Consider the following 24856-nt stretch of genomic DNA (forward strand, 5'->3'; position numbering starts at 1 on the left):
AATGTTTGTAATTGTGACAGCATGTTTTCTTTGATGTGAGCTCCTTCTCGTCGTTTGTTAATACATGATCAAAATTAACTTGCATTTTGACGTGCTTCTGATGCACGTCTAGTGCCTTAATAATCTGCTATAGGAGGTGTAGCCATGATTGTAGTAGTCTTCATAAATGTTATAAAGTATGCTGTCATCAGTATCTTCTAATACAAGGGCCCTCGACTTTCTGGGTGGTGATATTTCGTACTCACTTTGATTTGACGACTCCTTTTGATCTGGAGATGAAATGCCCTGCTTGAACAGCCACCTTCAGATGCAGGCTTTTTCTTTCCTTCAGAACCAGTATATCTATTCAGCGTAACGTCATGCGATTCTTTGTCATCCCCGTTATAAGAGGGTTCGAACTTTAATAGTGGCAACTATTTAATTACAACTGATACGAAAGAGATGCATGTTACCAAGTTTTACTGTCCTTCATAGTAGTCACCAAGATTGTGTACAACTCTTTGTCAGCGATGTGGAAGTCGTAGGATACATTTAGCAGTGCCTGTTGTGTTGATAGTTGGAATGGAGCGGTCTACTGCCTGACGAATCTCTAGAACAGTTCTGAAGCGAATGTCACGAAGTGGTTCCTTCGTCTAAGAAATCAAGTCAAAGTCAAAAAGGGCTTAAGTCTGAGGATATAGCGGATGGTACAGCAATTCCCAGCCCCATCGACCGAACAAATCAGCCACAGCTTGCTCTGTATACGGCCGAGCGTTGTCGTGCAAAATGATTGGGTGGGTTCTGCGGAAAGGGTCGCCACCGGTCCCCTCCGCTTACAACTGTAAGTACTTGCGGAGGAGCAGAGCACAGGGTAGCGCACGGCACATGTTTAACAAGGGGAGACCACTACGTTCGGATCACGGATTTTCTTCAAACTTTGTACACTTTTAGTGGTCCATTAGGACAAGATAATGTGCAAGCAGTAAGGCGTACTACTTAGGTGTTAACGAGAAAATCGCAAGAACATTTTCGCGTCGAATATGTACCGGTGCGTTGCGATCACGAACACGAGATGGCGACGGTCGAGTGATTAGCTTTCAAGCTCCGTAATCGCTGGATCGCTGGATCGAGTCCCGCTCATCGAATTTTTGTTTCTCAACACTGGTTAGTGTGATTAGCTGCCACCCCCGGAGGCCCGGGTTCGATTCCCGGCTCTGCCACGAAATTTGAAACGTGGCAGGAGGGCTGGAACGAGGTCCACTCAGCCTCGGGAGGTCAACTGAGTAGAGGTGGGTTCGATTCCCACCTCAACCATCCTCGAAGTGGTTTTCCGCAGTTTTCCACTTCTCCAGGCAAATACCGGGATGGTACCTAACTTAAGGCCACGGCCGCTTTCTTCCCTCTTCCTTGTCTATCCCTTCCAATCTATCCATCCCTCCACAAGGCCCCTCTTCAGCATAGCAGGTGAGGCCGCCTGGACGAGGTACTGGTCATCCTTCCCAGTTGTACCCCCGAACCAAAGTCTCGCGCTCCAGGACACTGCTCTTGAGGCGGTAGAGGTGGAATCCCTCGCTGAGTCCGAGCGAAAAACAGACACTGGAGGGTAAAGAGATTAAGAAAGAAAGAAAGAAAGAAAGAAAGAAAGAAAGATTTTTGCAATGACAAAGATTAGTAAAGAGTAAATAACATTGGAAATCCAATAAAAGTTCTTGCAAATACACCTTTTATTCATTATATTACCTTTGAATTTTAATATATGTGAAAGTGACCAGTGTTGAGAAACAAAACGATAAGCGGTACTCGATCCAGCGAACCAGCAATTACGGAGCTTGAATGCTAACCACTCCACCACCACCGTCTCGTGCTCATGATCGCAACGCGCCGGTACATATTCGACCCGAAAACTCTTTCGATTTTTTCTAGAACGCCTTAGTAGTACGCCTTACTACTTGCACATTATCTTGTCCTAATGGACTACAAAAATGTGCACAAAGTTTGAAGATTCTCCATGATCCGAACGTCGTGGCCTCCCATTGTAAGAGGTCGTTGGCTGAACTGTCAGCGTACTGGCATTTCGGTTCAGAGGGTCCCGGGTTCGATTCCCGGCCGGGTCGGGGATTTTAACCTTAATTGGTGAATTCCAATGGCACGGGGGCTGGGTGTATGTGTTGTCTTCATCATCATTTCATCCTCATCATGACGCGCAGGTCACCGAAGGGTGTCAAATAGAAAGACCTGCACCTGGCGAGCCGAACCCTTCCTGGGATATCCCGGCACTAAAAGCCATACGACATTGTAAGAGTATCGTACCTGTATTCAGTCTGTGCTTATCAAATTTATGTCTATATATCCTCCGCTTGTTGTGTTTTGTAGATAATGCAAAGTTAGTTAGATATTTAATCCCATTTTAGATGGTATTCCTGTTTTAGAATATTTAGAGGAATTTAATCAATTTTCACAGAAATTTGTACCACAAATGCCACGAAAACCGTTTGATGCATGGCAGTTCTTTGAAATTACTGATGAAAAAATCAGCAAAATTTAAATTTTGCGGCCGCATTTACGCGATGGATGGTGGTGTATCAAATTTGTGGGATCCTGTCAAGAGGCATTACAAGGATGAAATGAGCAGGTCGGCTTCTCTAGCAGAAAACAACATTGCTGTATTAAGCAAAACAGTTATGTTGTGAGAAAAAGGCATTGAATAGACGGATGAAATACCTTTACGTTGTCATATCAGTAACGTGTTTAAACGTGCCGCTACAGTACATTCACTCGGTATACAACCGAGTGATGACGTTACAACAACTGCTCCGCACCACTCCGTCCCCACCACTAGTGCGTATTTAACTAACGTGTGCTCTCGGCGGCATTATTAGATTCCATTGCATGGCGTCTCTATAGCCACTATTAAAGTTCCAACCTTCGCATTTCTGTTTTATTATACTATATGGCATAATCGCGAACTCCATATCCTCGACTCCGATTGCGTTTCCATATTTAGCACGTCGCAACTTGGTCTCTAAAATGTTGACAGCATTCTTGGGATTGAATTTTCTCATGGTGACAATGCACACAGTATACACTGTAACCCGCAGCCGGACACTTCAAGAGTCGTGCTCGTGTTGCAGCTATACTTGTCAGTGAATATACTGTACGAGATGCCACTGTCTACTGGCGCGTGCAGGCAATTGCTGAGTTTTGTATGGAAACGTCACAGACCACAGATTTGGTGATGAACTGTCTATATTCTAAGCATATTTTCATGCAGTTCAGGGCGTTCGAAGTCAAGGGTGTCCCGTGCAAGCGCAATCACAGTCATACTCCTAACAGGCCACTTATTTCACCTCGCATACACGACCGCATTGAACCCGTCCATGGGCCGCGCTCTCCGCCACTATTTGAAACGCTGTGTATTGTCGTTGCTTCGTTAATTTCTGAGCCTTGCACTTGTTTGTTCATAGGAAGTGTCGGAAGTAGTGTGTTTGTGAGAAAGAGTTCTGTTAGTTACCGTCGTGATTGGAATAGCGAAAGAAAAATCTGAGGAATGGGAGTATAAAATGGGGAGCAAAATTTAATTGTGCCAACTGTTAAATGTGAAGGCGTTTCGGTGGAAACGAATCAGCGTAGTAGGAACGAATGTGACACTCCGCACAAGGTATCTTATTATCGATAGATGAATCATTAGATGTTCAATATCGTTATTAATAATATCATCATCATTATTCCTACAACATTTTTAATTGTGTTGTGTTTTTAGCGCGATGTAACTATATTACTGTGTAGTGTTTTAGGGATATGTAGTAAGATATATTTATTCCTCTTGCCATACTTATAAGCAGCTGCGACTTCTCATGACTCAGACATGGTATGTTGACAAGTAATTTGCCTGTAGTGAGACAGTCAGTGTTCCTTTTTATGTCATACAAAAGTTTCTAAATCCAGGTTGTTGAGTTTAACTGGTTTTGTGCCAACTTGAAATGTACATTTTTATCCTAGAAATTCTTGAAATCGACGATTTGATAATTATTCCGGAGGACAGTGAATTGATTTCCATAGATAGCCAGATTTATATGTAATGAAAATTGTATTTTTGTTACCTCAGCAAGCGAAATTATTTTGTTTAATGGTTACTACTTAGCAGATGCTTTGCTTACGGCTTTGGTTCCCTAACTGTTTCAAGCGTGTTATTCATGGGACAAATCTCTAATTGTTCTCCATTTGAGGAACTCATTAGTGCCATACAAAAGCATTGAAGTATTTGTAAAATATTGGGAAGTATAGCCATGCAATGAGTACACATGCGCGGCTACTAACAAAAAATTCAATGTTCTCAGATACTTACGTACTTACTTACCTAACGATTATTACTCACTTCTGTTATTGCCTTTAATTTCCGCTTATTCTTAATGCTGAATGAATAAATGTCTCATTATACTTGCAGAAGTTCTGATATCTCTAAATATTGACCATGAATAGTTTCTGGTTTCTGATGGGTATACTCATTGAACGCAGTTGGGAACCAGCGTCGTACTTGAGTTCTTGATGCAGACTGCACGCTATAGCTTTTGTTTCTAGTTGTGCTTCTTGCATGGCATGCACTAGGTGCAGCTTCCGCCGGCAAGCACGAGAGTTGGGAGTTCGACTCCGGAGCACGAGATCTCAGCCCTGAGCCACATACCCTGCAGAAGTTGGTGGAGGCAGCCGGAGGTTCGTTGACATCGGGCTCTACTAGTAGTATGCTGGATCTTGCTAACAAGGTAACCAGCCTTTGCTTGCTTTATGCCGCAATTATTTTGTCATTGACAACTCATGTCATACGACATGTACAAAGGGATATACTTTTATTTCGTGTTTCGTTGTTCAGTTCTCTTGAAATTTGGAAATTATAAGTTAATAATCCTATGAGTATTGAAAGACTTGACCTGTCATTTGTTTCAGATTGATTATCGAGTTAACTTTAAAAATGGTTCTATTCCATATCTGCTTGTCACTGGTACTTCGTTTGTAGTGAATGCAGTGTAGACTATCTGTAGGAATACCAGTCTACATACAGTGGGTAGAAGAACTTTGTTTTGTAAATTAAGGGAGTGTTGGAAGGTACAACACAAGTATTGTGGACATAGGAACCTTAGGTGTGCAGTGATTAGTTTTGGCTACCTTACTCTTTGACGCTCGTGCGTTAACAAGTCACACTGTTGTGCCGAGGCGCTGTCCGCGTGACCTTCCTTTTGTCCTTCCATCTGTCCGTCGCCACTCCTGTACATCGTGTCCGAGGAGCGCCAGGAATTTTCCAAAGAATACGCGAACCATTGTTCCGTCGATGTGAATTATGCCTCCAAGTTGGAAGAAGACATTTCGAACGTCCATTTTCATTGTGCGCAGCTAAAACGCAGATGTGTGTCACGTTTGTGCTTGAACACTTGGGAGGTTAGCAGCCGAACTGAGATCCTTTATTGCGCATAGCGCCGAAATTAATCACCGCAGACCTACGGTTCCTGTGTTTAGAATACTAGTATGTTTACCATCCAACACTCCTTTAATTTACAAAGCAAAGTATTCCTGCACCCTGTATAACATTGCACAGGAAGACAAGTAAAATATGTGGTTCATGCTAGCGAGAAAATGGAACTGTGTCAATCACCCCTTTTACTTTTCATTTATGCACGATGAGTCTTCAGCTTGAATCTGGTTAGATTCTCAACACCTTCTTCGTATCATTGAAGAGGTGTATTAGGGAAATAAAGTGTTAGGTAGTTTCTCTCTGCATTTCTCACTGCGGCAGGATAGAGTCTGCCGATCCCACTGAAATGAACACACCAACCAACCTTATGAACAACACTTTCTCATTATTCATCACAGGGACTGGTTGAATTACGAATGGTATTACTGGCATCGCCCATACCTCAGTCACTTTCGTATTGTCAAAGCCAAGGATAAGGCTTAGACAGCCCATACCAGGAGACAAAGTGCACTGTAAACACTATTCCTTAGCTGCAGTCGCTTAAGTGCGGCCAGTATCCAATATTCGGGAGATAGTAGGTTCGAACCCCACTGTCGACAGCCCTGAAAATGGTTTTCCGTGGTTTCCCATTTTCACACCAGGCAAATGCCGGGGCTGTACCTTAATTAAGGCCACGGTCGCTTCCTCCCCACTCCTAGCCCTTCCTTATCCCATCGTCGCCATAAAACCTATCTGTGTCGGTGCGACGTAAAGCAAAAAAAAAAAAAAAACCACTATTCCTCACCAAAAGCGGATTTGGTTACATTTTGATATGCTGTTTCCAATTTCAAGGTAAACTCTAACTGTACTTGTTTATATTTCTGGTTGTATATTCTGTAGTACGTAACAACTAATACTGTCTCAGAGATGTTCTCAGACCACATGCTTATTAGGACGGAAGATACGAATTTAATGTTTCCCTCAATCAGCATTTTTTAAATCCGACTCTGTATTGTTAAAAACCTCATTTCTTTCAAACTTTTGAATATCCTGCATTCTATCAAAGAAAGTTATATATTTGCACATATGGAATCGGAGAAACGATGAGTTTTACTTTGATGATGGGGAGGGACAGTGTAAGATGAAGTTGGATTTTGCAAGATTTTATTGTTAAATTCCAACAACGTTTGACTTAGACATACTCTAGTATCGGGGGCGTATTCTCCTTGAATGCAAGACATTCATTGTATGTGTTATGATAATGCAAAGAACTGCCTGAAGTACGATTTTAGGTTGTTTCATCTCTCAGTAGTTCAAAAGTTCCGCGCAACTGTACTAGTCCCGTTGCTTCTCTACGTGTGGTGCTGCTGTAGTCTCTATTCCACTCTAGAAAGAAAGAGACAGCAAATGGATGTGTTAACGATGTAAGGCATTCAATTTTAAAATTGCATTCGGTGGCAGACAGTTTTGAAACCCTCCGAATTATGTCGCTGCAATTGAAACTTGGTCAGACTTTGTCGCCCCATACACGTGCTACCCTCTGCCATCTGTTAGCAACTTGGAGAAAGTCGGGATGTCCAAGTTTACAGTGAACGGGACCCATGGATTACGACCCCCACCACCAGCGAGAACCAAACGTGACGAAACGGACCAATGCCACTGGGGTGACTATTTAAATAGTGAGTTCATTCATTGTGTGTTTTGCTGCTTAGTGAGTTCATTCTGTGTGTGCTGTTCCTGTGCTATTCGTCGTTTTCGGTGTTTTATTACATTTTGTGCGTATGAGGTATTAACGATGGATGAGTCTAAAACGGATATGATTGTACATGTGTTTGAAAAGCCATTTACTGGCCGTTTGTTTGATGAAAAGATTCAAATAGTTAAAGCCGGGAGACCTCTCCCTTCCCTCGCAAATTTAAAAAACAGAAAACAAGGATTGTATTCGCACGTTCAATCCAGAAACATAACAGTAAAACTGTTTAGTTCTGCGGCTCTGAGTCAAAACAAATTATTCTGTTGACCTTGCTTATTGTTTGTTGCTGAAAATTCCCCTTGGAACAGCAAGAAACGTAGATATGCAGATCGAAACAATCTGCACACTGCTATTGCGAGGCACGAGAAATCAGATTGTCATATCCACGCATGGATATCCCTAGGTACCTTTGGTAAAACTAGGATAGATTTGCAGTTGGATAAGCAGAAGCAGGAAAATGTTCTAAGGCACAACGAAGCCGTTAAGAAAAATAGGGAAAATCTGAAAAGACTGACTGCAGTGACATGCTTTTTGGGGAAGCAAGAGTTACCATTCCGTGGGCACAATGAGGCTAGTGAATGCAATAACAGGGGGAATAACATACGTAGAACTAATTAAATTGTTAGTCGAGTTTGATGAAAAATTAGACAGTCACTTCACAACAGCGAGTGTATTTACAGGATTCTCTCCACTCATTCAGAACGATTTAATTCAAAGCAACTGCACCGTAATGACCTCTGAAATAAAGATTCAGGTTGGGGAAACTAAATTTGTAGGAATTATGATCGATGAGACTTCTGATGTTTCGAACTTTTCACAGTTATCTATTGTTCTCAGATAAATCACATAAATGGGATTGTAAATAAAGGGCACAAATCTCTGCCCATGGTTATGAGGGTGCTTAGGGATTGTAGTAAGGATGTAAAGGAGCGGGCATATAAGTCTATGGTAAGGCCCCAACTACAGTATGGTTCCAGTGTATGGGACCCTCACCAGGATTACTTGATTCAAGAACTGGAAAAATCCAAAGAAATGCAGCTCGATTTGTTCTGGGTGATTTCCGACAAAATAGTAGCGTTACAAAAATGTTGCAAAGTTTGGGCTGGGAAGAACTGAGAGAAAGAAGGTGAGCTGCTCGACTAAGTGGTATGTTCCGAGCTGTCAGCGGAGAGATGGCGTGGAATGACATTAGTAGACGAATGAATAAGTTTGAGTGGCGTCTTTAAAAGTAGGAAAGATCACAGTATGAAGATAAAGTTGGAATTCAAGAGGACGAATTGGGACAAATATTCATTTATAGGAAGGGGAGTTAGGGATTGAAATAACTTACCAAGGGAGATGTTCTATAAATTTCTAATGTCTTTGAAATCATTTAAGAAAATGCTAGGAAAACAACAGATAGGAAATCTGCCACCTGGGCGACTGCCCTAAATGCAGATCAGTATTGGTTGATATACAGTGGCGGTCAAAATAATAGAGCCACCTCTATTGACGGGATTAAGAACTAGGATATATATGAGCTCACAAAATCTCCACCAGTGCCGTGTTGTCAGTCCGTTTTAGACAACATCAGGGAAGACGTCGCTGCTATCTGTAGTCGTGCGAAAGGAAGCGTTTGAGCTAAACGTGCGAAAAGAGGCATAAAGGTAAGAATCTTATGGGTCAAAATAATAGAGCCGATTTACAGAAGTCCCGTTCAAATTGATTTTTTGCAGTTGTTTTGGGGGCTAGCGATATTATTTGTCAACAAACCTCCACTCAATATTATTTTGTATGTAAATTAACGTTTGGTTTTGTTTACATTCTTCTAGATGGGCAGAGCAAAGCATACAAATGATAATGAGCATATAGTAATGTTCCGGATGTTCAAAAGTGGGATGACCATGAATCAAATATCCAAAGATTTACACGTTTCGCGAAAACAAGTCCAGAACGCCATTACACTGGCAAAACAAACAAAGCCACCGATGGAGAACAGGGGGCAACATCGTGTAACTACTCCTCCCGTAGACAGACTCATCACTAGGGAAGTAAAGAAAAACCCATTTTTGTCAACACCACGACTGGAAGCCATTTTGTTTAGCGACAAAAATGATGTTCAACCATCAAACTCAACGATTCAAAGACGACTGAGATCCACAAAATTGAATTGGCGCATTGCGAGACAGGAGCCACATGTTTCAAAAGCTAATGTTCGGAAAAGGTTGGCCTTCGCCCGGAGAAATGAACAAAAACCTAATATTTGGTGGAAGAACATCCTTTGGTCCGATGAATCCAAGTATAATAGGTTTGCCTCAGATGGAAAAGTCTATGTGCGCCGCCCACCAAACCAAGAATTTAATCCCAAGTACACTTTAAAAACTGTGAAATACGGTGGCGGAAGTGTTACGGTATGGGGATGTTTTTCATGGTACGGCGTTGGTCCAATACACCGTATCAACGGCATAATGAACGCACAAATGTACAAAGACATCTTGGCAAATGTGATGCTGCCTTATGCTGAAGAGAAAATGCTGCTGAAATGGAAATTTCAGCACGATAACGATCCAAACCATACTGCAAGGATCATAAGGCAGTTTTTTTCAAGATCACCATATCGAAGTATTAGAGTGGCCACCTCAATCCCCTGACGCATCACCCATTGAGATCTTATGGGAGATCGTAGACAAGAGAATTGACCACTCAAAAGCTACATCTTTAGATAAATTTTGGGAAGAAATCCAGAGAGCCTGGTATATTATCAGCAGCGACGAATGCAGGCATTTAGTCGACTCTATGGGTAAGAGGTGCAGGGAAATCCTCAAAAATAAGTGTTATCCCACGAAGTACTAATGCACTCCTATGCAAAAATGACTGTTCCTGTAAATTTCATAAGACTGAGATCAAGTACAAAATATTTGTGTCAATTGGCTCTATTTTTTTGACCCTGTGGTCTGGTATTCTTTTGAATATTATTGATTAGTTTGAGTTGTGTTATCTATATAACTGACTGTGGTACAATGTGGCTCTGTTGTAATGGTTCCTGTACAACGTAAAATTTTGTTTCCATCGTAGTACAAACATGTCTAGTAATAAATTTGCACTTTCTTCCAAACCTTTGCCAGGTGGCTCTATTATTTTGACCACCACTGTATATGTTCATAATGGTGATGTTGAAAGATCTGTTGATTTCTATAATGTGAATTCTGATAATACAGCGAATGCATTGGTGAGACTTGCGATTGAGTGTCTGGATAACTTTGACTGCCTCGAAAAATTAGTTTCGCAGATTTTCGATGGAGCGGCGGTGCTTGCAGGTCAACTGAATGGTGTGCAAGCTAAATTAAAAGAAGTAGTTCCTGAGGCTGTATTCACCCACAGCTACGCTCACAAGCTTTAGTCCTCTCTCAAGCCGTGTCATGCACAAAAGAATATCGTATATTCTTGGCAACGATGAGTAGCTTTGCGACATTTTTAGCAACCCTTCTAAGAGAACTAACCTGCTGGACAGTATCCTCAAGAAAAAGTTTCCTAAACTAGCTCCAACAATGTGGAACTATTCTATCCGTTTAGTACAGACCATCGCGGAATATCGCGGTCCTCTCCAAGAGCTTTACGAAAGTATTTTGGAGGAAGCTGGGAATTAGGATAACAATACAATTAATGAGGCTAGCGGGTTTCTCGCGGAGTTAATAGAATTTCAGTTCAGTTTTCTTCTGAACGTTTTTAATGAAATATTTTCATTGACTGATGTTACATATAACATCCTTCAATCTAAGACCCTAGACATTGAATATTGCACCAGAGAAGTGAATTCTTTAGAAACTAAAGTATCTATAATGCGAAACAGTGGATTCGCTAACATCTAGGACAGAACAGAAGAGAAGTTTGATCCACCAAGGAAGAGAAGAAAGGAATAAACTTCATTTTTGGTTAAAGATGTGTATAGGAGGGTTTACGTGGAAATACATGATATTAGTCTAGCACAGTTAAAATATCGCTTCTGTTCATTAGGAGATCTGTCCTTCATTGAAATGCTTGATTGTAAGAAATTTTCATTTTTTTCTGGAGATTTTCCTGAAGAGCAATTCAGTAAATTGATTGAAGTTTATGGAAAATTTTGTTATAGTAAGACTTAAATCCGAATTGAGGGCAATGCTCACTTCTGAACACTTCAAAGACAAGACTGTGGCTCAAATCCGAAAATTCCTACTGACCATTGGTCTCCACAGCGGCCTTCTCGAGCTTTATAGGTTGTGCACATTGATTACAACTTTTCCTGCTACATCATCATCTGTAGAACGCTCTCTCTCGGCCCTAAAGCGAATAAAATCTTTCGTCCGCAATTCTCAAAAGTCATAGCCGTCTCTCTGCATTAGGAATGATGTCTATAGAGAAGCATCTTCTTGTTGAGATGAAAACACGTGAGGACTTCTACAGTGGCGTCACCAAGGAATTCTTCAAAAGAATCGCAGGGTCGAGTTCACCTACATGCAATTAGGGTGAGTAGAATTGAAATTTACATAATAGATTGTGTTACTGCATGGTTACTAGTTGCATGCCTCGGTGGAGATTTCAGGATACGCAACTGTCTAGTGTAGCCATTCCTGAAGAGGATGGGCCGATGACCTTCGATGTTAGGCCCCTTAAAACAACAAGCAAGCACCTGAAGAGGACACTTTTCCTGTTGCCTGCCCCAGTCTCTAAATTTGTAGTACCTCCATGACCTGTTAAAGAGACAGCTTTGCTGTGCCTCGTTCAGTCCCGTGGCATAATGCCTGGATATCCAATATATTTCAGTTATTATAATAATAATAATTATTATTATTATTCTTTTACAAAACTTTATCCTGTGATTAACTTTGAAGATATGTTTGTTAAGTTAACCGTAAAACCAGCGGGTAGGCTACTGTAAGGTCCACAGCATGGAACATGGACATATGAACTGAAAGATTGAAATTAAACTAGCCACCCATCTGTTACTAGTTTTCTGTATAGGCTGTTGAATACACAATCCGATATCTTACCTGGTGGGCACTTACCAGGCCGAAAATATCCACGAAATCAATATACCATTCATTACTGATAAAATAAGCTGCGGACTTACTATGAAATCCATTGACATTCTTTTGAGAAATATGTATGTAGGAATGATGCGTGAAGCGATGTAGTGAGGGGAATACTGTAGTTTGGGAACTTGGTCAAAGTTGAAAGTTGTTATTTCAGTTTAGGAACTGTACCTTTTTATTGTGGTTATGAATTATGTCTAAATACGTCAGTATGTTGTTTTGTAATAGCTTATACACATCTGCTGGACCATTATCAGGAAGATATCCTCATTCTTGAATTGTATCGTGTTAACTCCAGGAGAGTGTTAGAAACACCTGAGAAAATCTCCTATAAGTGTAAGCTCAGGAATTGGGCCATGCCTTAGAATTTAACCATGCAGCTTTAGCTTCCGGGTACTTACATGGTTCGTGACTGTATGTATTTTTAATGCTAGGTATAACTAAAGGCTGTGGATGCAACTCGTTACTCTTCAAGGTAACAGAAATTCAGAAATTAAGTGAAATTAAGTGAAAACCGTCTCCTTTATTTCGGTGACTTAGTAGACATAAGTATCGGTTCTATTTTAAATTGTTGTTTACGTGTGCTGTTTTATTTGAAGGAGGTAGAACAGTGTTGCCAACACTGTAAGAGTGAAATCCGCTAATTGACGGTGTTAATTCCACATCAGCATGTATTTTACACTGACTGACAGAGCAAATGCAACACCAAGGAGGAGTGGTTCGAAAGGGATGAAAGTTGGGGAAAAAACAGAGACGGCACGGACGAATAATCGATGTTTATTTCAAACCGATATGCAGGTTACACAATGCGCACGGCATCGACTCAGTAGGATGTAGGACCACCGCGAGCGGCGATGCACGCAGAAACACGTCGAGGTACAGAGTCAATAAGAGTGCGGATGGTGTCCTGAGGGATGGTTCTCCATTCTCTGTCAACCATTTGCCACAGTTGGTTGTCCGTACGAGGCTGGGGAAGAGTTTGCAAACGGCGTCCAATGAGATCCCACACGTGTTCGATTGGTGAGAGATCCGGAGAGTACGCTGGCCACGGAAGCATCTGTACACCTCGTAGAGCCTGTTGGGAGATGCGAGCAGTGTGTGGGCGGGCATTATCCTGCTGAAACAGAGCATTAGGCAGCCCCTGAAGGTACGGGAGTGCCACCGGCCGCAGCACATGCTGCACGTAGCGGTGGGCATTTAACGTGCCTTGAATACGCACTAGAGGTGACGTGGAATCATACGCAATAGCGCCCCAAACCATGATGCCGCGTTGTCTAGCGGTAGGGCGCTCCACAGTTACTGCCGGATTTGACCTTTCTCCACGCCGACGCCACACTCGTCTGCGGTGACTATCACTGACAGAACAGAAGCGTGACTCATCGGAGAACACGACGTTCCGCCATTCCCTCATCCAAGTCGCTCTAGCCCGGCACCATGCCAGGCGTGCACGTCTATGCTGTGGAGTCAATGGTAGTCTTCTGAGCGGGCGCCGGGAGTGCAGGCCTCCTTCAACCAATCGACGGGAAATTGTTCTGGTCGATATTGGAACAGCCAGGGTGTCTTGCATATGCTGAAGAATGGCGGTTGACGTGGCGTGCGGCGGTGCCACCGCTTGGCGGCGGATGCGCCGATCCTCGCGTGCTGACGTCACTCGGGCTGCGCCTGGACCCCTCGCACGTGCCACATGTCCCTGCGCTAACCATCTTCGCCACAGGCGCTGCACCGTGGACACATCCCTATGGGTATCGGCTGCGATTTGACGAAGAGACCAACCTGCCCTTCTCAGCCCGATCACCATACCCCTCGTAAAGTCGTCTGTCTGCTGGAAATGCCTCCGTTGACGGCGGCCTGGCATTCTTAGCTATACACGTGTCCTGCGGCACACGACAACACGTTCTACAATGACTGTCGGCTGAGAAATCACGGTACGAAGTGGGCCATTCGCCAACGCCGTGTCCCATTTATCGCTCGCTACGTGCGCAGCACAGCGGCGCATTTCACATCATGAGCATACCTCAGTGACGTCAGTCTACCCTGCAATTGGCATAAAGTTCTGACCACTCCTTCTTGGTGTTGCATTTGCTCTGTCAGTCAGTGTAATTAAATTTAATAATAAATAAATACATATATAAAATGTGTAATTTTGCATATTTGTTTCTCCAGTTGGGAATGGTTGCAGCAGCAACACTTAGTTAAAGAGGGTATGATTTACTAAATTTAAGATAATCTAGAGCTTACTCTACCACATACTGACAAGCAGTACCCTCTTAATCAACGCAAAATGAATATGGTATTACAATGACCAAGCATTAGGATGCTATTATACAGTAAAATGTTCCTCGGACTTTTTATAAACCATCATCTGTTGATTCGTCACTGATGATACTGTAATGGCAGTCACCTGAAAAGAAAATTCAACTCATATATATAATATTAATAATTATTATTATTATTCTTTTACAAAACTTTATCCTGTGATTAACTTTGAAGATAGGTTTGTTAAGTTAACCGTAAAACCAGCGGGTAGGCTACTGTAAGATCCACAGCATGGAACATGGACATATGAACTGAAAGATTGAAATTAAACTAGCCACCCATCTGTTACTAGTTTTCTGTATAGGATGTTGAATACACAATCCGATATCTTACTAGACTAGAGATAGGAAGTTTATATTGACAGGACATGTGCATTAGAATGTTCTGAAGAAATGATTAGTATTGGAACCATGTCGCCCCTCTGGTTCAAGGTCTACATCGGTATCTCGGTGCACCATCACCGACTGGTAAAATGTGCCTGCGGCTCTCGTTGTCGCTATAAACCGAAGGTAATGGATTAGTGTGACTTGAGCAGACGTGCAGGATACCTCGCAGACGTATGCGAGAACCATACCGTCAAATGAGTGAGTTTAAAGGAGGGCGCATTATTGGCATGAGAGAACGTGATGCATCCATTCGGGAAATTGCTGCTCTTGTGGGACGAAGTGTGTCGGCAGTGCAACGGGTGTGTAAAGAATGGTTCACAGAAGGCCGTAGAACGTGACGAGATGGGTCTGGTCGCACCACCCAGACCACCCCCCGCGAAGATCGACACCTCATCCGAATGGCATTGCAGGACAGATCTGCGTTCTCCTCGACTCTGGCGCAACAGTGGAACAGTGTAACACGTACACTAACGTAGTGACAGTCCGTCGCAGTTTATTACCGTCGCGTCGTCCACTTCTCCGCCTAGCTTTGACTAATGTGCACAAACATGCTAGACTGCAATGGTGTATGGAGCAGATAGTGTTTTCGAACGAATCCGGGTTCTGTTTGTTTGAAAATGATGGCCGCATTGTGGTTCACCGCAGAGGCATCACATTAACTGCATTCGCACAAGACATTAAGCGCCATCTCAAGGTCTTATGGTGTGGGGTGCTATTGGGTACAACTACAAATCACAGTTGGTGCGCGTCCAGGGCGCTGTGACCAGTTAGACCTACGTGAATGACATGCTGCGACCCATAGCCATAGCCTTTCTGCACAACACCCCGGACGCCATATTTCAGCAGGACAATGCGCGACCACATGTTGCTGCACGAACACGTGCCTTCTTGTTGTCACAGGATGTCAGACTGTTGCCCTTGTCCGCCCGATCACCGGACTTTTCGCCAATCGAAAATGTGTGCGATATGGTGAAACGACGGGTGCGGCGCTGTGACCCATTGCCAACCACCAAGATGAACTGTGGAGCCTGGTGAATGCAGCATGTATTGCTATACCCCAGGACGCCATTCGCGCCTTATACGCGTCGATGCCATCACGTATGAAACAAGTTATCCGTGCCCATAGAGGACCCAGTTTCTACTAGGCAGCAGGGAACGTGCTGAACCTAGATGACTGAAATGTTAATCGCTTCTGCAGAACATACTAATGAACGTGTCCTGTGAATATGAACTTCCTATCTCTAGTCTTTCAAGGTGTTCTGTTTTTTATGAACATAAGTGTACTTTAAACAAAGACCACTATGGTGCTGCAGTAGGTTGACTCAGTCCCGCACAATACCAGTCAAGGACTGAACTAATATATACACTCACAAAAGAAAACAGATCTCGTCCAGTAAGAAAGAAACGTACTTCCCAATTACACGAAGGGAATTTACAGGTTCGGCCTGACGGAATCGAGAAACAACATACATACATACATACATACATACATACATACATACATACATACATACATACATACATACATACATACATACATTATCATTATAGATATGCCTTTCAGCGTTCAGTCTGCAAGCCTCTGTGAATTTACTAAACGTCGCCACAATCCTCGATTTGCAACTAGTGTTGTGGCCTCATTTAGTTCTATACCTCTTATCTTTAAATCGTTAGAAACTGAGTCTAACCATCGTCGTCTTGGTCTATCTCTAATTCTCTTACCTTCCACAACAGATTCCATTATTCTCTTAGGTAACCTATCCTCCTCCAGTCACCTCACATGACCCCGCCACCGAAGCTGGTTTATGCGTACAGCTTCATCCATCGATGTCATTCCTAAATTAGCCTTTATCTCCTCATCCCGAGTACCCTCCTGCCATTGTTCCCACCTGATTGTACCAGCAATAATTCTTGCTACTTTCATGTCTGTTACTTCTAACTTACGAATAAGATATCCTGAGTCCACCCAGCTTCCGCTCCCATAAAGGAAGGTTGGTCTGAACACAGACCGATGTAAAGATAGTTTCGTCTGGGAGCTGACTTCCTTCTTACAGAATACTGATGATCGCAACTGCGAGCTCACTGCATTAGCTTTACGACACCTTGATTCAATCTCACTTACTATATTACCGTCCTGGGAGAACACATAACCTAAATACTTGAAATCATCTACCTGTTCTAGCTTTGTATCAAGCTGACATTCAATTCTGTTCAATTTCTTACCTACTGATATCAATTTAGTCTTCGAAAGGCTAATTTTCATACCATACTCTTTGCACCTATTTTCAAGTTCCAAGATATTAGACTGCAGGCTTTCGGCACAATCTGCCATTAAGACCAAGTCGTCACCATATGCCAGACTGCTTACTACATTTCCACCTAACTGAATCCCTCCCTGCCATTTGATACCTTTCAGCAGATGATCCATGTAAACTACGAACAGCAAAGGTGAAAGATTACAGCCTTGTCTAACCCCTGTAAGTACCCTGAACTATGAACTCATTCTACCATCAATTCTCACTGAAGCCCAATTGTCAATATAAATGCCTTTGGTTGATTTTAATAATCTACCTATAATTCTATAGTCCCCCAGTATGGCGAACATCTTTTCCCTCGGTACCCTGTCATATGCTTTCTCTAGATGTACAAAACATAAACACAGCTGCCTATTCCTCTCGTAGCATTTTTCAGTTACCTGCCGCATACTGAAAATCTGATTCTGTGGTCTGAAACCACACTGGTTTTCATCCAACTTCCTCTCAACTACTGATCGCACCCTCCCTTCCAAGATGCCAGTGAATACTTCGCCTGGTATACTAATCAATGAGATACCTCGATAGTTGTTGCAGTCCTTCCTGTTCCCTTGCTTACAGATAGGCGCAATTACTGCTTTTGTCCAATCTGAAGGTACCTTACCAACACTCCATGCTAATCTTACTACTCTATGAAGCTATTTCATCCCTGCCTTCCCACTATACTTCACCATTTCAGGCCTAATTTCATCTATTCCTGTTGCTTTATGACAGTGAAGTTTATTTACCATCCTATCCACTTCCTCAAGCGTAATTTCACCAACATCATTTTCCTCCTCCCCATGAGCTTGGCTGTTTGCAACACCATCAGGATGATTTCCTTTTACATTGAGAAGATGTTCAAAATATTCCCTCCACCTCTCCACCTCTCCACCTCTCCAGTGATTCCCTGTGATCTATTATGAGTTCACCTGAATTACTCAAAACACTGTTCATTTCCTTTTCCCCTCCCTTCCTAAGATTGTTTATTACTGTCCAGAAAGGTTTCTCTGCTGCCTGACCTAGCCTTTCCAGGTTACTTCCAAAATCTTCCCCAGACTTCTTTTTGGATTCACAACTATTTGTTTCGCTCTCTTTCTTTCATCTACGTAAAAATCCCTGTCTACCTCGGCCCTTGTTTGGAGCCATTTCTGATAAGCCTTCTTTTTACGTTTACAAGCTGCTCTCACTTCATCATTCCACCGAGATGTTCGCCTTTTCCCATCTTTACACACAGTTGTTCCTAGGCATTCCCTTGCTGTTTCTACTACAGAATCCCTGTATGCCACCCATTCAATTTTTATATCCTGAACCTGCTTACTGTCTACTGTTCGAAACTTCTCACTAATCATATCCAAGTACTTCTGCCTAATTTCCTTATCCTGGAGATTTTCTACCTTTATTCGTTTGCAGGCAGATTTCACTTTCTCTACCCTAGGCCTAGAGATACTTAGTTCACTGCAGATCAAATAGTGGTCTGTATCATCGAAAAATCCCCGGAAAACTCGTACATTCCTAACAGATTTCCTGAATTCGAAGTCTGTTAAGATATAGTCTATTATGGATCTGGTACCCCTAGCCTCCCATGTGTAGCGGTGAATAGCCTTATGCTTGAAGAATGTATTCGTAACTGCTAAACCCATACTAGCACAGAAGTCCAGCAAACGCTTCCCATTCCCATTAGCTTCCATATCTTCCCCACATTTACCAATCACCCTTTCGTATCCTTCAGTTCTATTCCCAACTCTCGCATTGAAATCGCCCATTAGCACTATTCTATCCTTGCTGTTGACCCTGACCACGATGTCACTCAATGCTTCATAAAACTTGTCAACTTCATTCTCATCTGCACCTTCACATGGTGAATACACGGAGACAATTCCAGTCCTAATTCCTCCAACTGACAAATCTACCCACATCATTCGCTCATTTACGTGCCTGACAGAAACTATGTTGCGTGCAATGGTATTCCTGATAAAGAACCCTACCCCAGACTCTGCCCTTCCCTTTCTAACACCCGTCAAGTACAGTTTGTAATCTCCTCTTCCCCGTTATCTCCCCTTACCCGAATATCACTTAATCCAGATGCATCCTCTTTGCTGACTCAGCCAGTTCTACTTTCTTTCTTCCATAAGCCCCATTAATATTGATAGCTCCCCATCCAATTCCATTTCGTTCGCCAAGTTGTTTCCAAGGAGTCCCTCGCCTGTCAAATGCGAGTGGGACTCCATTACTCCCATAGGTCCGAGGCTTGCTTAAAATGTTCTGAGCTCGGTAAATTCATGAAGGAGGATGCACATAGTCCAAGTGAGGATCTATCCTCTAACGGGTTATGGACCACCGGTGAATTGTATAGTCCTAGCCGCCTGAGCACAAGGAGGGCCATGACTCAGAATATGTCCGAGATGCCCACTCCCATTCCATAGCAGCTGGTATCCCGACTCTCAGGACCACTTACTTGGCCACTCCGCCGTTGCCTATGGTTCACGAACTAGGACGTGACTACAGTAACCCTCACCATGAACCATTGAGAAACAGCAGTAGTGGTATTTTCACCGGAGATTAGGTGCATTCAGATTTTCCACACTAATTTGGTTCAGTGATATTTATGACAAAATTCTGTCACAATGGGTTTTCATTTTGCGATACCACTAGGAAATTCTCTGACATATTAAAATTGCACCAAAAATTCCGCTAGCCGCTAACTGCATTTTTTGCCGCTAGAGGAATTTAATTCCACCAGATTTAGCGGAAAATCCGCCAAGTTGCGATCACTGAGGTAGAAACGTCCTGGTCGATAAGAGAGAGAGAGAGAGAGAGAGAGAGAGAGAGAGAGAGAGAGAGAGTGTGAGTTTTTCCTTCGCTAGTTGCTCTGGGCTGTGAATTAAGTTACAATTATTCTGATATTGTCCTGAGCTGAAAACGAAAAACCCATTGGGAATCACGGTGGGGGTGACTGATGTCGATATCAGGAGTACATATGGAGCAAGTTTTGATAATGTTAACCTGAGCGCTCTGCCAGAGGAACTTGTATGTTATATCCTGCATTATAGACTATCGCTGGTATAGCATTAAGGGCGAAGGGCAATATACGGCGCGAGTATTCTTATTAATCGGTTCAGGTAATTTACTCAGCAATTTGTATTTTGTTCAAGCGCTGATCTCAGTTTGAAACTTTTCAAATACATTGTACGTGTTCTTGGACGTCTCTGCATATGCTTTCCGTAACTTCGTGTCAATTATCCGTTTTCAGAGAATAAACAGCATACCACCACGGCTGAAAATGCAACAAATTACATAATCCCAAACGTTTCATTCTTTTCAGTTAAAGAATGGATAGTTTTCTTGGATGCAATATATATTCCCATGCAACATACAGTGGTTAATAGTAGATACACCGGGCAAGTTAGACGTGCGGTTAGGGGCGCGCAGTTGTGATGTTACATCCGGAAGGTAGTGGGTTTGAACCCCACTGTCGCCAGCCCGGAAGATGGTTTTCCGTGGTCTCCCGTTTTTACACCAGGCACATGCTGGAGCTGTACCTTAATTAAGGCCACGGCCGATTCCTCCTCTCTCCCAGGCCTTTCATACCCCAGCGTCGCCATAAGACGCACCTGGGTCGGTGCGACGTAAAGCAAGTTGTAAAAAAATTTTGATAGTGTTACCGATTGTTCCAACTAATAGAAAAACATGGGCATACCAAAAACGTCAAGGATACTGCTCATTTTTCGTCCTAAATTAATTATACATTTTTGTCACTGTGGGAAAATTTCTTGATTCGTAGTTTCCGCACATAAACTTCCGGCAAATACTAGATGGTACCTGACATGTCGGCCACGACCTTTCCTCTTTCATTCCCAGTCGTAGGCTCAGTCAGTTCCACTTACTCTCTTCGCTCTCTTTTGTCATTAATAACGCAGGATGGTATGAGTGGAACGTCTGTCACTTAAATTCGTTGACGCGACCCACACCAGAAGAAGTATTAAATATTAACGACACATGCTACGTGGGCCTACGATTTCATATTTAAGGAAGTTTATACATGAATCAGGTGGAGGAGTATTTTATGAGGAAATAAACGGTAGATTTACCATTTTTAAATTGACTCGCCGTTTTTTGTTAGTGTTCGTTCGTCACTTTAGAATGTCGATATAACATTTGGTCATGACCCATTTTCAGAAATGAAAGTAGCCACACTCACTAAATTTTAGAGAATCTGTTTATTATCGTATTGTACCTTCCTCTGTCCTTGCTTGGTCTAGCTCAGTGGAGACGTTGCGTGGTACGTCCGGATAGAAAAAAACATGAGTCAAAATGTCTATCTAAAATTAGCTTAAAATCATAGGACAGGTTCTGGAGTACATATTCGTAAATGAGAACTCGAAGAATTACATGGGTGGGAAGGTTTATTAACAATTAAAGCATGAGGTAAGAATAGCAATCTTCCAAAAATAAATTTACAGAATACAACATTATAATATAAATTTGCCGTCACTGGTTCAAATGTACATGCGAGTGTCGAATTTAATTTTAAAGCCATTGTGTGGAATACTGTGGGGTTATTGAGTTTTGACGGAGGTTCAAATAAATTAAACTGCGGCTGACACGTAGCCTCGAACTGAATCGTCTCTTAACATGAAATTACAATTATAGAATCGCACATCTCGGCCTGATTACACAAATCCGAACTAGCGGTAAACAAATACATTAATCACTTGCTTGGGACTGGTATTTACCGTCCAAAAGAGACTGAATTTACAAAACGGGTCCGCACCCGGAACAAATTGAAGGAGGAACAGAACCTCACAACCCAAAATCAGCACGCGCTGTGATCCCCGTAACCAACAACGCAAACAACAACGGCAGACAATAACACATATAGGACAAGGTAAAAATAAACTCCATTTGAAAGAGAAAACAAATATACACAGTTCAAAAAAATAGGGGAACGTGTTTTTGATCGTATACCATGCTCCACAGAACAATACCTCACACCCAGGTATATTGCCAACTAAATCCTTATTCTTTATCATTGAAGTATACAAAAGAACATCGATGGATTCGCGTTCATTTTCAGAACACGAACGGAAATATCCAAATAGGGGTGTAAACAAAGTGATAACAGTTCTCCAGGATGGATTTTTATCACAATTGGAGAGCTTCAGTATGGTGTATGTCCTTCACAAGCATTTATCACAGCTTGGCACCTACATGACATGCTCCGTATAAGTCGACGGAAGTCACATTGCTGTATGAAGTCCCATTTTTCAATGAGAGCCTCTTCGAGGTCTTGGAGAGTCTGTGGTGGAACAGGATGCCCACGAACACTTCTGTCAAGCCTATCCCACACATGCTCGAAGGGATTAAGGTCGGGACTCACTGCTGGCCATTCCATCTCTTGAATGTCCAGTTCTCGCAAGACAGCTCTGGTGATGCGCGCTGCGTGAGCCCTGGAATTGCCGTGCATGAGTACGAATTCAGGGCCAACACGATGTGCAGCAACCAACACATGCAAAACATGCTGTAGCAGTATCTGCTCGATGTACCCCGCAGCGGTAAGATTACCACGGACGACGGCAATATCCTTATGGCCATCAGTACTGATGCTACCCCACACTATCACATAACCTTGTCCGAATCGGTCTCCTTTTTAGTCAACATTTGGCATGTATTGCTCACTACGGTGTCTCCATACACGTTGACGTCCATCACGCTTTGTCAGGGAAAATCTGGACTCCTCTGTGAACAACACAGGTCGCCATTCCGGCTCTTCACGGCCTTCCATCTAACTTATCCCGTTTCGTATCCCACACCCGGCTCTGGTTTAGTCTGTCGCGATAATTTAAAAGACCCTCTCTGAGTTACGATGTAAAGGTCCCTCTGCTCTCGCTGCAACCTGAAATGGATTCTCCATGCGTAATCATGCATATCCTAACGGTGTTAACTAGGTCGTCTTCGATACCGGGTTCCCCGATTGGACCTCGAGAGGTAAGTTGACCTCCAACTCATTCTTAAGACTCTTACAACAACATAAAACTCGCGTCACTGCATGGGGCATGAGAAACCTACATTCAAAATCACGAAGTAACCACTAAACTATGACATTACCCTCATATCATCTAAAGCAAAGCTAACAAACACTTGGCTCACACAGGCGATCAGCCCCAAGCTAAATTACCTAACCTATAATTGCAATATACATGCCTATGACATTGAAAGTTACATATTTAATATTTACTTTACCGAGAAGGCCCTGAGTCGAATCTATAGCTACAAATCATGCTTATATGCAGTTCAGCTTATCTGAAACCTTTCATCTTTGCTTCAGCGCACCCGTCTAGGGCGGCGTGTGTAGACTCAGCGCTCCCTAGCGCTGTGTACTCTGGATCCTCAAAGTCCGGTACTCCATTACTGAGAACGCCATTACAGATACCGTCTTCTTCTTTGGTCCTCGAACTCCTGAAAACTGGATGATGAAGTATGACACTTCTCTTCACTGCCATGTTTGTATTCGCATACAGTGCCGCGACCTAGGCAAGATACAATTTGCTAAATCCGCTACTTATTGTATCAGTCCGACCATGAGTAGCGCCTGTTATGGGTAAGATACCCGGTCACAAGAAGTCCTTGTAGCAGTTAACCGACACGTACCGCACTAAATTTGAGACATCGTTCTAGTTACTTAATGATATACTCACTAAAAATGCTCAGGTGAGCTAGTCTAGTCCCTAAATGAGACTTTCTAATAACTTTGTTAAATTCACTTTGTTTAGAGGTTTGGTACAAGCGACACGCATTTCGAACTGGTCTGACAGCAACTAGCTTCAAGCTATTTCGGAGACCTTCCCGTAATGGTACTGGTATATTCCGTTGGACTTCGGTACATCCCCGCGCTCACAATAGGTCACCTGTGTGGGCCCGTCGCGTCCTTCCAACGGCTTTTTAAATTTAACCAAAGAAAACATTTAACATGCTTACTTGTCACCGCCATGGCGGAAAGTGCGTCATAATTACAATCAGTATTGCCCATTGTTTTACCTTCGCTGACACTTGCACTAGTGTGGAAATGACGACTCGAATTTGCATGATACCAGACCTGAATTGCTCGGGTTTGGCTACATGCTGTTGGCACCACTGGCTTCACGTGACAAATTCGTTCAAAATAAAACTTCTTTCTCGTTGGAGCACACGTGAGTAACCACAGGGACTAGAGCTTGTGCTCCGGGGTTCACCTCATCCTAAGACACGGAATTCGGGCTCTGTTTGGTGCTGTATTCAAATCTTTCTGTAACGTAAAATGAGGATATTTTGGCCGTAATATAGTGATACGGTACAGTATACTGTAGAACCCTCTACACTATCAAATGCATCCATAGTCGCGAAGGCAGCTACTAGTGCCTGTTATATTTTTTCGACATGGATAATCTTGACAATTTTGAGGCCTGAGAATTCCATCTCAGTTGTATGTGTACTTTTTGTAGTAATTACAATTTTACCTTATTCTACAAATTATTATATTAGGGGCCATCATAGCGGTTTTTTTTGGAGTGTTCCAGTGAAATGAATTTGCCACTTCGTCACTTTCCAAATCGCGACCAGTTCTTGTGGAGATATTTGAAGTGGAAAGTTACGTCTATGTT

General features: G+C 42.7%; 1 protein-coding gene across 3 annotated transcripts in view; it reads left to right on the top strand.

Annotated features, from left to right (window-relative positions):
- Positions 1-24856, top strand: part of LOC136863922 (colorectal mutant cancer protein) — an 809530-nt gene that overhangs the window by 240952 nt on the left and 543722 nt on the right. For all 3 annotated transcript variants that reach the window (XM_068226110.1, XM_068226109.1, XM_068226108.1), the window contains exon 3: positions 4585-4739. In XM_068226110.1, coding sequence (XP_068082211.1) covers positions 4585-4739 — 155 coding nt within the window. The remainder of the gene's footprint in view (positions 1-4584; positions 4740-24856) is intronic.

This window comes from Anabrus simplex, chromosome 2 (assembly GCF_040414725.1).
Source record: "Anabrus simplex isolate iqAnaSimp1 chromosome 2, ASM4041472v1, whole genome shotgun sequence".
In the NCBI taxonomy this organism is placed as follows: Eukaryota; Metazoa; Arthropoda; class Insecta; order Orthoptera; family Tettigoniidae; genus Anabrus; species Anabrus simplex.